This window comes from Malania oleifera, chromosome 4, assembly GCF_029873635.1.
Source record: "Malania oleifera isolate guangnan ecotype guangnan chromosome 4, ASM2987363v1, whole genome shotgun sequence".
Classification (NCBI taxonomy): Eukaryota; Viridiplantae; Streptophyta; class Magnoliopsida; order Santalales; family Ximeniaceae; genus Malania; species Malania oleifera.
In genome coordinates this window covers 73892272-73910253 of record NC_080420.1, presented here as the reverse complement: position 1 = coordinate 73910253, position 17982 = coordinate 73892272, and the positions used below count along the sequence as shown (strand labels likewise).

At 36.9% G+C, this 17982-nt stretch overlaps 1 protein-coding gene across 4 annotated transcripts in view; it reads right to left on the bottom strand.

Annotated features, from left to right (window-relative positions):
* The window catches only part of LOC131154218 (protein virilizer homolog), a 142700-nt gene that overhangs the window by 25322 nt on the left and 99396 nt on the right, over positions 1-17982 (bottom strand). For 2 of the 4 annotated variants that reach the window (XR_009136390.1, XR_009136389.1), the window contains exons 24-28: positions 6029-6212; positions 4541-5947; positions 3625-4461; positions 3452-3523; positions 2743-2888 (exon numbers count right to left, since the gene is read on the bottom strand). Coding sequence is in view for 2 of the 4 variants with exons in the window: in XM_058106838.1 (XP_057962821.1) it covers positions 2868-2888; positions 3452-3523; positions 3625-4461; positions 4541-5947; positions 6029-6212 (2521 nt within the window). In the remaining 2 variants the exon portion in view is untranslated. Of the gene's footprint in view, positions 1-2567; positions 2889-3451; positions 3524-3624; positions 4462-4540; positions 5948-6028; positions 6213-17982 lie in introns of those variants that run through there. The other 2 variants (XM_058106838.1, XM_058106839.1) reach the window with 1 other exon arrangement.

Genomic DNA, 17982 nt, shown 5'->3' with positions numbered 1-17982 from the left:
ATTGTACTTTCCTTGTTTATAGTCATGAAGTTTTCTGAAATAATGACTTCAAATTCTTCCAATATTTCGACTACTTTTAGGCAAACTGAAAAAGAAATGTTTGCTGGAATTGTTGGAATATTAACTATCCTTTCTAGCAAGTTCCCCTTTTCCTTTAAGATTTCTGGAGTCCTTCGAAAGTCTTCGATAACCAAATCAACTTCTACTATTTCTCTATCCTTATTGGATCCTGAAACATTCTTATTGATAGCAACTGAGTCATTTTTCTATATGTCTTCTCCTCTTACCCTCTTGGTTCTAGGATTCTAGACGCACTAGGTGTTGTAATGTCCATACTAGCTGCAAATGAAACACTGAATATGACTCTTGTCACTGGACTTTTCATCTTTCCAAGATGAGTTTCCCTTCTTCATCTGGCTTTGTTCCAGAACTGGAACTGAACACTCTCTTTTTTGATAAACGCTTCTTCTTTCTTCAACCCAGGCCATGAAGAGTGATCTACAGACTGTACTTATAGAATTAGCAAGAAAATAGCACGATAAAGAAATCATTAGAGCTTTGAAAGATCTCTGAAGAAGGACGGGATCTTTGACAAATGTACGATTCAGATGATAGTCCAGGTGTCACCATATCCCAGGCCAGACTGAGCGAACTACTCAGACGGGTCATATCAGACATTTGTCTAGAATCATGTCATATTCCAAGCTTAGCCGAAATGACAATTCGTCGGGTCATATCAATTACTTTTGTATTTCTATGCTTTAGTCAAAAGTTACTTTATTAAAAGTTGTCGGTATTTTGTTGTTTTGTCAAAAGAGTCAGCAGGATTTGATGTACTGTCCTTTTTCTTTATTTAAAGTAGCTTTTACTTTTTCTTTATGTCGACATCGGTTTGACATCTACTTTTGAGAAAGCAAGTTATGCTTATTCATTAGTAGTTGCTTGCCTATATAAGGGAGCTCCGACCCTTATATTCGGAGAGGAAAAATTAAGATACATTAATAGAAGTCTATTCAGTTCTAAACCTCTTTCTCTTTGAGTCTTTCTTTCTATTCCAACATTATTGTGTGAACCTTAAGCTCGAAGGAAGCTCAAAGAAGCTTGTTGGAAGGAGAGTTTGTAGAGGTTCCACTTAGACACCAAGCATAATAGTGAGATACGAAAGACTACCTGATACAACTTCATGCAAGGTTGAAAGAGAAGGACTAAGAAAAGGTAATAAACTTTTATTAATTAATTTTCCTTTCCCTTTTGTTATTCTTGTCTCAGATTTGAGTCCAGTAGGGATTTGCCAGAAATTGGTATAGAGCTTGTGTCAACATGTTCAAAAATCAATATTTATGTGTTTGTATTTTTCAAAAATACAGAATATATGCTAATATATTTTAAAATCAATCTTTCATGCTTAAATTTTCAAAAATAAGTGTTTATGTGCTTGAATTTTCAAAAATAGAAAGTGTGTTTTAAAATCAGTTTCCATGTGCTCACATTTTCAAAAACTAGTGTCAATGTGTTGGTGCAAAACAAAAGTGTTTAGAAATTAGTTTTCATCTGCTTACATTTTAAAAGCTAGTGTTCATGTGCTTTTTAAAAAATACAAATTCTATATTTACAACACTTTAATTTGGTATTGTATTGAATTTAAATAACATGTAATTTGGCCCCATGCATGCGTTTGCAAGCATCCCAACAGTACTATTGTCTTATGACTATATCACAACTATTTTACATTAAGTGTCCCATCACTACTATATTATTATTATTACATGATTATTATTATTATTGTATGTACTTGTATTTTGTGTTAGTATTATTATGATGTGTACTAGCATCTTGTTACTATTATACTATTATTACTACTAGTGTCATTGTTACTTTCTTAGTGTTATCTTATTATTATCATATCACTACTACTATTATTATTCTCATTCTTTTCTTTGTCATCTTCTTTGTTAGTGCCATAATTGTTATTAATTTTAAAAATTCAAAAAAGAAAATATAGAAAAATCCAAAAGGGAAAAGTTATTTCTTTCCTGTTATTTTATTTATGTGATTATGTAATTCCGATGCCTCTAACTACATGACTTTAGTTCCCAAAATCTAATCTTAACTCACTGTGAGATGGGCAGATTTTTTTTTTCATTATCCTTGGCATGATGGGGATTTTTAATTCTTGAAGATCATATAATTGAGAGGAATTAATGAGATTAGATTAAATGAACCAAAGAACACCTAATTCAATTAACTTGGAGTCTACCTAAAAATTATTTTCTAAAAATAAAAATCATTTTCAAAAGTATACTTGATTTTAAACAAAGGCTGATGATGAAACCGTTAAGACTTCCCCATCATATTTATGCATCTTCAAACCATTTCCTTATCTCAAATCCATTTTTAAGTCGGCTACATCCCAACACTCATTTCCTCCATCTCTAATTTTATACATACTCTTTCATCATTGCCTTCAATGCAAGGGAAAACTCTTTTTAAGTTTTATACCAAATTTGAGGCAGCCACAATAGGCTTTAGGGGGAGTCACGAGAATAGTATTACTTTAAACTTTATGATGATATAATAATTAAGCTTTGTATTAAAATGAATTTTCAGTTACAAATTGACCTATCCAAATTTGATTTAATTTTGGGGAATTGTTTATGCCAAAAATCCACTAGAGGTAACATACAGTGCATCAATCGCACATCCACATAAACTAAAGAGTGATTTTGCTTTGGGAGAATTTACCTTGGGATAGAAATATAGTACATTGATGCAAAATTCTCCTAAATCACACATTGTCTGCAACATGAAACAGATAATTTGGAAGGATTCCGAGTATAGCCTTCAAGGTGCAGTTTGGCATCCTGTCGCTATAGCTGCCCCAGCCTTTCCTGGCGAACCACAGCCAACAGTCAAATTGTAGGAGCCAAGTTAGGATGGGCGAACAAAACATTAAAAAAGTTTCAACAGTACCCGAAGTTGCAGTTTGAAAGGTAAGTGGCTCAAACTAAAATGGGAGGAAACAGTACGGACTTCACACGGCATGAAAAAACTGGAACAAAACAGCAACCCAACAACCCCCTCCCACCCCTGGCAACGTGTGCAAAAGGAAGAAGGGGAATCTTTTTTATGCAGTTTCAGCATGTGCACACTATGCTCAGAAATAAAGTTTCAACCATGTAAGGTTGCATACTTTGTTTTGTTTTTCCCTTTTTTTTCTTCTTTGCAGATAGGCTAGCATATATGACTAGGATTAAAGAAATTCAGTTCATTTTGTTTACTAAATCATTTCCTACCCTCTGTCCTTTCAATGATTGACAAGCTGGGGAACAAGGTGGAGAATAAATTCACACATGGAACATGCACAGGGACACAAGAAAATGTGTGCGTGAAAATGTGTGTGTGTGTGTGAGAGAGAGAGAGAGAGATGAGTTCATGCAATTGGATGTCAAACCTGTAGCATCTGCATTAACTTTGGATGCTGCTCTAAAAGCTGGCAGAGTCTTTCCCTGTCACTCAATAAAGACTGCAACAAAAGAATAAAAATCAATAGATGGAACAAAGGCCATTATGGACAAAAGTATACAATATTCTCATTACGGAATAGGGATTATGTAAAACAAATACCTGAATAGCTTCTGGGGAACTGAAGTATTCTTGTAATGACATTCCCAAATCTTGCTGCTGTCGAGATGCATTGTCTCCTTGCTGGGGCACAACTTGTGGTTGAGGATGTTCAACTGGCTGCTGCTGCTGTTGTGTGAGTAAAAAATTTTCGGCTTGTTGAGGTTGATAATAGATTGGAATTGGAGAAACTTGGGGCTGTTGAAGCATTTGCAAGGGCTGAACTTGCATTTGAGCAGAGCTCTGCAGCAAAGACACCCCTTGCTCTGTCTGTTGAGAAGCTTGGATAGGTGGCCTAGGATGCTGAGGGGGCTGAGGGGGGCGCAGAAGCTGCGGAGGCTGCAGTGGCTGCAACTGAGCAAGGGGTTGAACAGACTGTATAGAAGGTTGGGGAATGGGGAGATTTTGAATCATACTCGTCAAGTTTTCACCCTGCGGCTGTGTTGTGCTACTCCCATAAAGACTTAGAGGTATTGAAGCAGGTCTACTGAACACCAATGGTGAGACCAGTGGAGGTGGGGGGTAAGTAGCCAGCCTGGCCCCTGATGCAGCAAGATTGCCAAATCGAACATCAGTTAAAGGTACAATAGAGGTTTGGGGAAGCTCGGTTATTCCAATATTTGTTTGAGTATACAATGAAGGTTGTGCAACAGAAGTCTTTAAAGATGGAGAAGTGAATGCTGTAGAAGAATAAGGCGGTGGCGTAGGAGGAAGTGGTGGTGGTGGCCTGACAGATCCACTAGGAGAGGAGATGGATGTTCTTGTATATTTTGAATCTGGTATGGGAAATGAAGATGCTAAAGAACTGTTATTAAATGCAGACATATACTCTGATTGAACCTGCAAAAAAAGATAAAAAATTGAAGCTGCAGAAACAAGGCTCACACTGAATTGAACATAGGAAAGCATATATACTCACTTGGAAAGCTGTGGGCAGCGGCGGCTGCACATCTGAAATAGAATTGACAAATGGAGATGACTGACTTGGAACAGGATCAGGTGCCTGGGATATAACAGGAGAGATTGTTGATGGAGGGGGCATTGGAGGTAAAGGTGGCTGATGCAGCACGTATTTCTGCTCATAGTGTCCTTGAGATCCTGTAATTGATGGCATATTACCAATTTTTTGTAGATTTCCTTTCTTATGGATACTGTTTGATGGAGCCATCCTAGAATCTACGGGAAACTGTAAAGACATAGATGATGCAGAAGCATTCATATAAACTGAGGTAGGAAAACCAGGGCTATTTGTCGGTACAACAAAATCCTTTCGACCAGATGTCTCAACTGGAATTACATTCCTCATTTCACCAGGCTGCTCAAAGTACTTTTTTTCAGAAGACACACTTGATTCTCGAACCAGCGGCACCTCAGGACGCGAGGCTGACATCCTTGAAGAAAATTCATTTTGGGTAGTCTCATCAACATTAGATGCCAGTGGTGTGCCCATGCGAGAAAACTGACTACTTTCATGTACATCACTTTCTGTCTCTTCAACAATTGAATGGGGAGAACCTTGTTCAACCGTGACAGGAGCAGGCTGCTGCAGATTATCATCTGGCTGAGGAAAGGGCAGCTTGTCATCAGATTCAGACTCCTCCCCATCAAACACAATATCAATTCCTTGAAGTTCATCATCGAGATCTGCTTTCAACTGCTTAGACTTGCTGAACTTTTCCATATCTGTGCTATTCTCAGGAGTATTCTTAATTCGAGCTGCTGTTTCCCCAACTGTCACAGCAACAGGATTCTGTCGTTCCCTTTGTCTGGCCATAAATTCATCCACATGAATTGATGGAGGTCTTCCACCACTAGACCCCACTCGTACTGCAATTACATGAGAACTAGCACCATCAACATTTCTCTCCCTGGCAACATAGTCATCCACATGCATGGAAGGGGGCCTACTGGTGTTTGGCTTGCGCTGCCGGAAGGCATCCCTGCGAGTAGGACCAGCAGGGGTAGTAGGTTGCCCCAATCCCCGTGAAAATGTATTTTGTGCCATCATCTCCACAGAAGAATTCTCTCCTCTTGCACGCCTACTGCCCTCCAGTGATGACATTTTTCTCTTAACAGGAAGAACCACCTGAGACAATCTATCAGGTAAAGTTTCAGGACACTCCCATGAAAACATATCTCCAAGCTCTACTGGAGACAAATAGTCATCAGTACTTTCAGAAACGCCATCTGCCATGTGATGTATCTCTGAAGAAACTATATCAATTGGAGACAACAAAATGCTTTCAGCAGAAATGATATCATCCGCATTAACTGTATCAGTAGGTATTTGCAACAATAACAATAACGACTTTGCATACTCTGAAACCTGAACAAGTCAACTCAATCAGAAGGAAGATAATAGCTGATAGAAATAATCTAGTATGTATTAATTTGAAATTAAGTATACCTGATAGAGCGTAGTCTTCAAATCCAAGGAAACTAAATAGTCATTATTGGAAGCTTTTGAACTCAAAAGAGTAGTCATATCCTCTATGTACTTTATGTTTTTTTCAGGAAAATAATCCCTTCCATTAATATCACAAGGAAGCCCAAAAAGGTATTTCACTGCATCAACCCTATTCCAATTTATACTGTTCAAGAAGCAAAATATAAGTCTTAACAGTGAATAACATAAACAGGTTAATTTACTAAAAGAATTTTTATCTTATAAAAATGATAAATTGTAGCCAGAAACAAAAATAAGTCTGCCTTGTATTGTGTAATAAAAAAAGAATGTTCACTAATTCCTTTGCATTTCACATCAGGTTAGCATTTTCAAAACTGCAAAGAATGTAAAGAGAGTTTTTTCACAAAACAACTAATAGGTGAAAATGCAAATTTTTATCAAAAGTTAAGTGTCAAAGATCACCAGCAAGTAGCCAGTATTCATATTGAAATGCATGTGCCTATTGATGTGTATTGAACTATTGATGCAATTCGATTTAGTGGAATGATACTTTTGCTTCTTGAAAAAAAAAATCTATTTAACATGAAAAGTACATGCATTTGTTGAGAAGGAAAAACAAAAAAAAAAAAAAAAAAAAAAATGAAAAACAAAAACAGGAGAAAAGATAAAATAAATGTATCAAAATGTAAACTGGGAAATGAAAAATAGTCGTATGTTACATTATTATGAAATCAACAGGAGAGCTGCACATGCAAGTTCACTAGCAAAAAACATGACTAGATTTTCATAGACGGTACCACTAGCCTGGGCCACTGCTTTACAAGGACTATTCTATTTTTGCATCTACAAGCTCCCATTTTCTCTTGTATCATCTTTTGAAAAAAGTGTCTAAAATTCAGTGTAGAACCTATTGGAAATGTTAAAGGATTTATGAAAACTAAAATGACATAATATTTACACACACACACACACACACATACTCAAGCATAGAACTGCCAAGATCCCAAACAACCTCAATCCAAAAACTTTAGGAGTTGCCTAAAGAGCATAACTAAGCCACCAAGATCCTAGCCTAATAAGTCAATGAACAAAAGTTAAACCATCTACAATTAAATCAAGATTTTTTTGCAGCTCTTACAACTAAAATAGGCCCATTTTTTCTAAACTTTCTATCAGGGAAACAACACGTGTGACTTAAGAGTTCAGTCAGTAATGCTTCTACAATATCCACTGCATGCATGTGTGTGCATGTACAGACACAACATAAAAAGGGAAAAAGGAAAGAAGAAAAACATGGAGAGAAAAAGGACGTGATGATGTAAGGATGGTTGTGCCCATCATCATTGAAGCAAATGACATGGCATATTTCTTTTGAATCCAAGATGAAAGCATGACGTCACATTTAGGCTTGGGACTTGAAAAACATTAAAGGAAATGAAAACATGAAGGAATCCACTTTTTCATGCTTGTTTATCAAATAAATTCAAAATAAAATAACACATAGCAAATCAATGAACAAAATTTTAATTTTACACATCATTAACACTTCTACTTTATTTGGGAGGCTGGATTTCAGACCTTAGATTTGGATTTTGATGGATTTAGACAAACTTCAATATAATTTTATATTACATCTTATCCAAATCCAATACAAATCCAAATCCAAAGCCTCTCCAAACATAGGGTTAATTTTTCTTCTTTTTTTGGATAAGAAAAATATCTAGTATCTACTAAGAACCAAACAAGAAAAATATCGGGAGAACAATATGTCCTCCAAAGAACAAAAGGAAAAAAAAAAAAAACTGGAAATCACAATCCTGGTTTCTAATCGCTGACAAGACTAGGAGAGCTTGTGCGATCCTTGAAAACTCTTGCATTCTTCTCAATCCAAAAGGTCCACAAAATAGCAAAAAATAGTTGTTTAATAAAGCTCCTCCGTTCCTACTTTTGACGAATCCCTAAAATCTTACTAGCAAAAAATTGCCAATTGCTTGAGGTGACACCCAAGGTTCACAAAAACAAGAAAAGAAGGCACTCTAAGGATGGGTTGCCACCCTACAATGATGGAAGAGGTTTGCATTGGTTTTATTGGACTTGTGGCCCATCAACCACATATCAAGACCAAGAGCCTTGGGATTTCTAATCTATAGTAAGTTGTGCATGCTGAATGAATATCTGAATCTTGAAAGGAACTTTTGTCATCCAAATGATGTGGCTCCAAGAGAAGACACTAGGAAGGGAGATGTAAGGAGTGAAAGAAGAAAGATTTAGAAAAAAAGAGACCTAAAAAAGGCTCTCCCAAACCCTCTGATGTCTAGAAGGGAATAAAATGATCTTGAGAATTAAACATGGTGGTAAGCTCATCGACTTTTCTTTCATTAAGATTCCTAGTAAAATGGAAATCCCACAAAAGAGAACTCCCCTAGAATGGGAAAGTTTAAACAAGCCAGGCACCATCAACTCCAAAGAACCCTTCACCCACCCAGACTTCCTCCCAAAACCAAACCCTGTTTCCATTACCCATTTTGAATTAGGTGAAGGGAATGAAACAGCAAGCAACTTGGGTCATGAACCTCTAGGGGCTTGCATGAAAAACAATGCCACTCCCACTAGAATCCCACCCACTTTGATGAGCCCTATACTTACTTTTTATCACATTATGTCATAAGGAATTAACCTCTAAGGGAAACTGCTGCAACACCATTTTCCAATTAGAGAGATGTCTTTGCAAATTAAATTACTATCTAATAACAATCTCAAAGCTAACATGATTATTCTCATATTCTCCCCAAAACCCAACCAGAGTAAGTAACACATCCTCTCTTAAAGTTGTGACACCTTTGGGAACCCTAAAAAGTGATACAAAGTAAATAGGAACATTAGAGAGGCCAGAACCACAACCATTCGTAAAGATAAGAAAAAGTTTTCCCACCCCTCCAAACTCCTACTGACCTTGAAAGTAGGGTTACCTCCAAGAACGAGATAAAGATAGGCAAACACCCACTCCGAAGCAAAACAAACCCCTACCACCAACATAATATTAGCCACCTCAATCTTGCACAAATTGATCTTTAATCCCAATATCTTTTCAAAAATTTTCAACAAAATAATTGGTTTTTAGGATTTCACAAAAACAACAACGTTGTCCTCGAAACAGCATAGTATCATTGGCAAACTAGAGATGTTACACCTCCACCTCCTCCCTTCCAACAAATAAATCTCTAATCACCCCAAGCCCTATGCAAGAGAGAACGTCCTACTCAAGACATCTGCCCAGTAAGCTAAAATGGAGACAAAGGATACCATTGCCTAAGCCCCCAAGAAGCCCTAAAGCCACTCTTTGGGCTAATCATTGTCAATAACAAAAACATTGGTCAAGCTCTAACAACCTCCAATTCACTTTCTCTACAAATCCCCACAGCCTTTCTTCCACATCACATTATCTTAAAAATCCCAATTCACCAATCCCTCACGTACTCCCTGTATGAGGGGCGTGTCAACCACATGTTCTAAAATCTAAAAGGGGTGGGTCCCTATTGCATCATGTTGGAATCTAAGAGGACATGATATTGGTGTTTGAAACAAGCCTAACAAGACTCTCCTCCACTACATATGGAAAACCATCTTCCCCCCACGTTGGTGAATAGGAATCTAGCAATACATGAAGAAGAATGTCTCTCTCGCGAGACCCGACATAGCAAAGTGAAACAGCCAATGCTAGGAGTATCTGCCACGAACAAAGAATCTAAACCTCCTCATACTGCTAGCGACCCTATACCCCCCAAGTTTGTCCCTATCACTACAAATAATATTGAACAGACAAGTGGATAACATTGGAATCACCCCCAATCATCCATTGCAAACTATACAATGCAAAAACGCTAACTCTTCAAAAATAGAGTTTAGCTAGGAGGAGGAATTTGGACCATAAACTGATTTAAGCCCCACTTATCAAAACCTTTATTATCAAGAAAACCAATAGAGATAAAGGCCCCACTACAAAATCCTTAATAGAAGCTACCCTCATCTCCTATATCACAACTGCACTCTCAAACACACTCGAAGAGGAAATTTCTACCCTTTGATGCCAATATACTTATAACAAAAAAGAATTGACTTATTCTAGCTTGGTCTCTTGTAGGAACAAGATTTCAAGGTTTATCTTATCAACTAGTTCCTTCACCATTCTCCTCTTGCCACCTCCCACTAATCCCCAAAACATTCCAAGAAAAAAGATCTAAATTTTATATGCTTCCTTTATCATAATTAATTGGCAACGCTAGCCTATCCAACTCCCTACTCAATTTCTTTGCTTTTTTTCATATCCCCAAGCTCCCTTGCACTCAATTTGACTCTTTCACCCATTGTTTTAAAAGGCGATAGCGTAAAGTGAGGCATTTTAACCTTTAAGAGGCAAAATGTAAGCCTTAAGGCATTGAGGCATAAGCATTTTGAGAGTTTCATTTTAGATATACATATGTATATAAATTTCACAATTTTTTTTAGAAAAAAATTAAGGAAATCACAAATAAAATGTAAATAAAAATAATATACAATTTGCAAAATACTTGTTGGCTATTTAAAAAATATTAATTCATAAGTAAATCATAGAAAGAGATAGCCTATAAATTCACAAAGTCCAAGTTATTTCCAATATTTGGGAAGCAACTCTATTATTTTGTAAAGGTTAAGGTTCAAGATTTTTAGGTACCAACTCATATTATGACATTCCTTCCATATATAACATGCAATTAAAATTTTCTAGCAAAATCTAACTTGAAGTTCACAAACCCAATATGCATAAGCCTCAATTAAATGCCGTACATTTTATACCAATGTGTAAGCCTCGGCATGTAATGCATTGGCCTTTCAAGGAATTTGTATTTATACTAAGCATCAAGGCATTTTCGACATGCCTTGTCTTGAGGTAGGCCTCAAGGCATGCCATAATTAAGCCATTTAAAAAACATTTCACTCACCACTAAGATTCAAAAAAGACCAAGCCAACTTGTCCAAAAGATCTTAAGCATCTTGATTATCCCTCTTATCCTCTAAAAGGTCCACAATTCGGAAGACTCCCTATTGATTAACACGCTATGGAACAATAGTAACATTAGGTTTCTACAAAACAACATCAAATATGGGAGAGCACTTTCGGAAGAGCATTGCTTAATTAGTGGGCCTTTGGTTGGTGGTTCACAAGGTCCATTGTAACTGAAATTGGGTCAGAGCTAGGGACAATGTAAATATAGGAAGATGATTGAACAACAAATATTGGAGAATGGGCAGTAACTGTCTCCTTTGTCAAATTCCACAGCCTCTTCAGGAAATGCATCCTTTATCTCATAACCTTCCTCCCAATCACCCTCCAACACACCACCATTCCTCTATAAATGCTTAATCAATAACCCTTCATTCTCATATTTGTTAAGAGTATTAAGACTTGTTTTTCCTCATCTCCAAAGCCAAAAGAGCATGTATGTCACCTTTAGACTCCACAATTTGCTTCCTTCTGTCTTTAGTTGTTCTCCAGCCGCCAAGTTGAATTCACCCTCCTTTACTAACTGATTCAAATTTTGGCCTAGCAACATGGTATTAAATAACAGCCGTTATGTAACGGAAAATTAGGCCGCCGATACCATTACAGGCCGCTAATGCGGTGAGTAGAAAATTCACATGTGTAACGGCCGTTACACTTATGTTATAGCCCGGAACAGCCGTTACACCACTTTATGGCTGCCGACAGCCCACGCCACCTTACCTTATCTCCTCGAGCCTGCTCCATTTTGCGTGTTTCTCTTTGCGTGTTGCCGCTTCAGTGCTTCTTCCCTCTTCATCTCCATCGTCTAGCGGCTCTAGCTTCGATCTACTGATCTGAAGCCTCCAAATAATCAAAAAGCAGCTTTGAAGCCTTCGATTTGTTGTTTGAACTTTGAAGTTGCTTCGCAGGTCGGCTGAGTTCTCTCTTCCCATCTTCGACTCCTTCGTCCAACTTAGATCTATGGATTTGAAGCTTCAAAATCCCAAAAACCAGCTTCGATTTGTCGCTTGAAGCTGTGCAGCTGTGCTCTGCAGGTTGGCCCCATTCACAGAATCGCAGCTCCAAAAGTAATCTTCGATTTGAGGATTTGGAGGCTTGCAGCTCAAACTCCCTCCATTCGCAGCTTCGGCCACTATCGGGAGTGGGTATGTCTTCTTCTAACTTCATCAATTCATCTAGTCCTCCTTTTTTCCTTTTTAATATTATTTCAAGCAGCAGCAAGCAAGGATCCACACCTCCACGTAATGGCTAATACAGACTATACAATTAAATAGTGTAGGCTATTGTGTAGCCTACTTATTACTAAATTACTAATTTATTATAAATAATAATTTAGCTTATTTTATAATTTTAAGTTTATACTTATTATTTAATTGCTTTTATTTTATTTTATGTATGTAAATTTGTAAATACCTATATAAGTAAAATTTATTAATTAAAATAAAAATTACTATTAAATATAAAATCTATATAGTTACCTAGAGTACAGATTTATAATTAATATTTTAGTAAAAAATTATTATTTAATATTCTACATATTTATTTTTTAAATACCGTGACAATTAATAATTTAATATTAGACCTACAATTTATAATAAATTCTAATTTCTACAGAATCAGTCAAGTGACTCAAGTACACTACCTTTTAAATAATTAAATTGTAAGAACTAAAATTCTATATTTATTTTGTTAAATTGTGAATTGTAATATAAATGATTGTATTATTTATGTATAAATCAACTAAAATTTTTAATAGTTAGCAACTTAAAGTTTAAATTTAATCCATCATTTATGTAATATTGTTATGTAATTAACTAATTAATTAATTATGTACCATTTTATTCTTAATTTATTGTATAAGGACCATAATTTTTTATTTTTACTTGTGTAGAATAGCACTTCCGCATAATAACTCTACTAAATGCGATCCTATTACAGGAATAGCTTCAGGTACGCCTGTTACAATTTTTACTGCCCAATAACCAATTTGGTCCCGAGGTTCACTTACTTTTTTGTTTGTTGATTTTGAATCTTTACGATGGATTTGTTGAAATCTAATCAAGCACCAAGATGCTGCATGATAAAAAAGGAAGTGAAGAGCTACCTTGTGAAGGCATTGGTTGGCATTTTGCTATTTTAGTGGAAGGTAGTAGACTTGTTGTCTAAAGGAGGAAAATTACACAATTGAAACAAGTCTGTGTGTCCAAATGTAACCACGCAGGCGCGAGAAGAAATGATGAAACATTTACAACAATATGCAAAGAAGAAGAAAGACAAACGAAAAAGCCAAAAGGAAGTAGAAGCTCAAATTAGAGGAGATTTTGAAAATTTGAGCGATGAAGAAGATTTAGATGAGGAAACAATGAGATTTGCTTGACAAGAAAGCATACGAGCACAATAAGAATGGGAAGAGAGGCAAAGATTTAGGGCAAGAACCGGTGGAAGTGGTAATTATTATGAATAGGGTGATGACTTTGGTAGTGGCAGTGCCGGTGGTTTTGGTAGAGCTTAGTCACAAAGTGTTTGAGAAGCTGAAGGCAATGGAAAACAATAAATTAACCCTAACGCCCCTAAAGCTAGATTAAGAAAGAAGTAAAGAGTGCCAAGCAACCAAAAATAAATATCAAAATTTTAAAGGGTTTACGAAGAAAACTAGGAAAAGCAATGGGCAAACTCCTAATTTATAATCGAATTCCTGCGAATGTAGTTGACTCTCTATTTATGCAGCTGATGCTTGATGTTGCTGCAGAGGTTGGAAAGGGGCAAAGAGCCCATCACCCTATGAGGTCACTGAAATATATTTAGAGCAACAGTATCAGGAAATAAAAAATTATATATCTTCTTTTGCTGGTATTTGGAAGGAGAGAGGTGTAACAATTATGTATGATAGTTGGTTAGGGCGCAAACGAAAAAACATAATAAACTTTTTAGTTTATTGCAATAGAGGCACTGTTTTCCACAAGTTAGTTGATGCCTCTGATGTGCCAAGTCGAACAGTTGAATATTATTTCAAGTAATTTTCTAATTTTGATTGTTGACTTCAGCCACTTGATGACTTGTATATTTTTAACTAAGTAGTAGTAATTGTGAAATTTATAATTTCATTTCAGATTAATGGACGAGATGATTGAAGAAATTGGATAGGAAAATGTTGTTCAAGTAGTAACTGATAATGAAGCTGCAATGAAGGCGGGAGGTAAATTATTTATGCAAAAGAGGGCCAATCCCTACCAAACAGCATGTGCAGTTCATTACATAGACCTTATTCTTGAAGACATTTATAAGAAAAGTAATGTGAAGTCTTTTATTTACAACCACACGTGGACAATGAATTTCACGAAAAAAATAAAAAATAATAGAGAATTGCTTCATCTTGCCATCATGATTTGATACCAACTTTATTGCTTTGGAGATCATTGTTACGCATAAATAAGCATTGGGGGAAATGTTCACATCAGATGCTTGAAAAAACTCAAGGTTTGGGATGCCAAAATCTGGCCCAACATATGATGCGAAGATGATTATCTTAAGGAAAAAGTTTTGCCAAAAGACCTCCAATATAATTAAAGTATAGGAACCCTTAGTGAAAGTTCTTAAATTGGTTGATGGTGATGAAAAACCAACTATGGGTTTCATGTACGAGGCACTTGATAGGGCAAAGTTGGCAATTCAAAAAGTGTGCCAATTCTACAAAGATTATTGGAAAGTTATTTATAATCAGTAGTGTTTTCAATTGCACCAAGGCTTACATGCAGCTGGTAAGTGTAAATAAAATAAAATTTCTTATTATTTCAACTTTTAAATCATGTGTAGTTGCATTAAAAGTTAAAACACTATTATCGATTAATATATTTGTAAATTTATTTTAGGATATTTTTTGAACCCCCAATTTCTTTATGGTGCCCCACCCTCTTTTGAAGTTGCTAGAGAGGTTATGGATGGGGTTAAAAAAGTGATAACCAAGCTGGTACCCAATATAGATACTCAAATTCGGGCTATTAATCAAGTAAGTATTGGTTCCGTTGAATAATGAATTATTTTAGTATTATGTCATACTTTCTATAATATATATATATATATATATATATATATATATAAAATTAACTAATTATACTTCACAATCCTCGTTTTTTAGTTGTTGCTATATCCGGATAGGTAGGAGATATTTGGAACTCCATTGGCTCAAAGGGCAGTGAAACAAACAAATCTTGGTACATGTAGCTAAATAATGGATGAAGTAATCTATTGTCATTTTTATGTTCAAATTTGACTTTTCAAAAATATACTATATTGACATATGTTTTTCTTCAATTATTTATGCAGCTAAATGGTGGATTCATTATGGCATGTGTGCTTCTGAGCTACAAAAAATAGCAATCAAAGTTCTTAGTCAGACCACATCAGCTTCGACTTGTGAGCGTAATTGGAGCCCCTTTAGCCTCATCCGTACGAAAACAAGAAATAGACTAAAGTACATGAGATTACAAAAACTTGATTTTGTGCATTACAACATGAGGATAAAGTTAAGTAATACAATGAGAATAAGTCAACTTGACATTGAAGATACTTTTAACCATATCAACTTGGACTATATTTTCGAAGAAGATGATCCTTTGAGTCCATGGTTACAGGAGAGAGAGGCACCATTATTCAACGATCAGGACAACTCAAATTGGTTAGATGAAGAGGTTGGTGGTACTGCAAAAGGGGGTGATCAACCACCAATAAATGTGCATGATTCAAGTTCAAGTCTTGATCGTACACAAATTGATGATAATTTTGGTTTGAGCCCACCAAGTGATGATAATGGTGGTAGTGGACCTAGTGGTGTTGGGACTGGGGCTGGGGGTGATGGTAGTGGTGGCGGTGCAAAATATGATTATGGGTATGACACAGGGACATCATTTGTAGGGGATAGATGTAGAAATCCTTACAATGTGAACGACGGCCACAATTGGTGAATGACAGCCAACACAATGTGAACAACGGCCACAATTGGTGTATGACGACCACCTACCATGGTAGGTGAGCCATCGCCACCTACCATGGTCGGTGAGCCACCGCCACCTACCATGGTGGGTGAGCCAACCCACCTACCATGAGATCTTGCCACAAGCCAGAGGCTATAAATTGAGACCCTCCACCGAAGCTAAACTACACATCTCAACTATAAGTTGTGTCATCTTCTATTTTTCCATATTTTATCCTCTTTGTACATGTTAAATTGGAGTATGTAAAGAATACACAATTGAATATACAATTGATTCATTCTCATTCTCTACATGGTATCAGAGTTGGTTTTTTCCTAAACCAAGCTAACTATGGGGGACAACTCCATCAACAGTCGAGAGTCAACAACCTTGAAAACTCAAACAAGTCGAACCACTGCCATCATCAGTTCAAATGGACTAGATGCCTCTTCTGTCCAACTATTGGCAGAAAAACTCAACGGGAAGAATTTTCAAGAATGGGTCCAGTCCGTGAAACTTGCAGTCGACAACAGAGGAAAGCTCGGGTATCTTACCGACAACTCAAAGAAACCTGATTCAACAAATGTCGTGGCACTCCAACAATGGAGATGGGAGAATTCCTTGATTACCTCATGGCTTATCAACTCCATGAAGCCAACTATCAGGAAAACATATATGTTCCTGCCCACAACAAAAGAGGTGTGGGATGCAATCCGAGAAACCTACTCCGATGAGGAGAATGCTTCCCAAGTCTTTGAACTTAAGACATGCCCATGGCAGATGAAACAAGGCGAGAGCGAGGTGACAGACTATTACATGGAGAGGCTGGCACTATGGCAAGAACTGGACTTAAGCAGCGAAGAAGAATGGTGCTGTGCTGAGGACAAAGCGTTGTTCAAGAAGAGATTGGAAAATGAGAGAGTTTTTGAGTTCCTTGCAGGCCTTAATCGAGATTTAGATGATGTACGAGGAAGGATTCTCAGCCGCAGACCTCTATCATCCACTCGAGAAGTGTTTGCTGAAGTGAGGCATGAAGAGGCAAGGTGCAAAGTCATGTTGAAGAAAGCTACAACCACGATACCAAAGGGCTCAACATTTGTATCCTATGGGACCTATAGTGGGCCAAATACCTAGCAACCAAAGGGCCGCCTCTGGTGTGAACATTGCCGAAAGCTTGGCCATTCCAAGGATAATTGTTAGGAGATTCATGGCAAGCCAGCTGATTGGAAACCACAGCAGAGCACCAAAACCAAAGGCTATCAAGCTTGTTCCGAGACTAAACCCAAGAGGCAACAAGTGGTGAGCAACCATTCTGGCAGTGGCAGCAGCAGCACCTCCAGCCATGACCAACTACAGAAAATCATGGAGATGCTATTTGCTCTCCAAGCCTCGAGTCAGTCACCAAAAAGTACTTCATCTGGTAATTTGGCACACATAGGTAATTTCTCACAAGCCCTATACACCTTTAGTAACCATACACCTTGGATTATAGATTCTAGAGCCTCTGACCATATGACAGACTCCTATCACCTTTTCTTATCATATACCCCATGTGTTGGTAACCTAAGAGTCAAAATTGCTAACAAATTTCTTGCTCCTGTTGCTGGCAAAGGGAGTATTCAGATTTCTGACTCGATCACTTTGGAGTCTATTCTTCATGTTCCAAAATTATCTTGTAATCTTTTTTCTGTCAGCCAACTCACTAAACACTCCAATTGCTCTGCTAACTTTATTTCATCCCATTGTGTTTTTCAGGACCTGTCATCGGGGACGACGATTAGCAATGCTAAGGAGCATAAGGGAATCTACTACTTTGAGGAAGCCAAAATGAGTGATCAGTGTCAAAGTAATTTTGTCTCTATCCCTAAGAATAGTGACCTAATGTTATGGCATTCTCAATTGGGTCACCCCAATGTTTAGTACATGTGTCATTTATTTCCTTC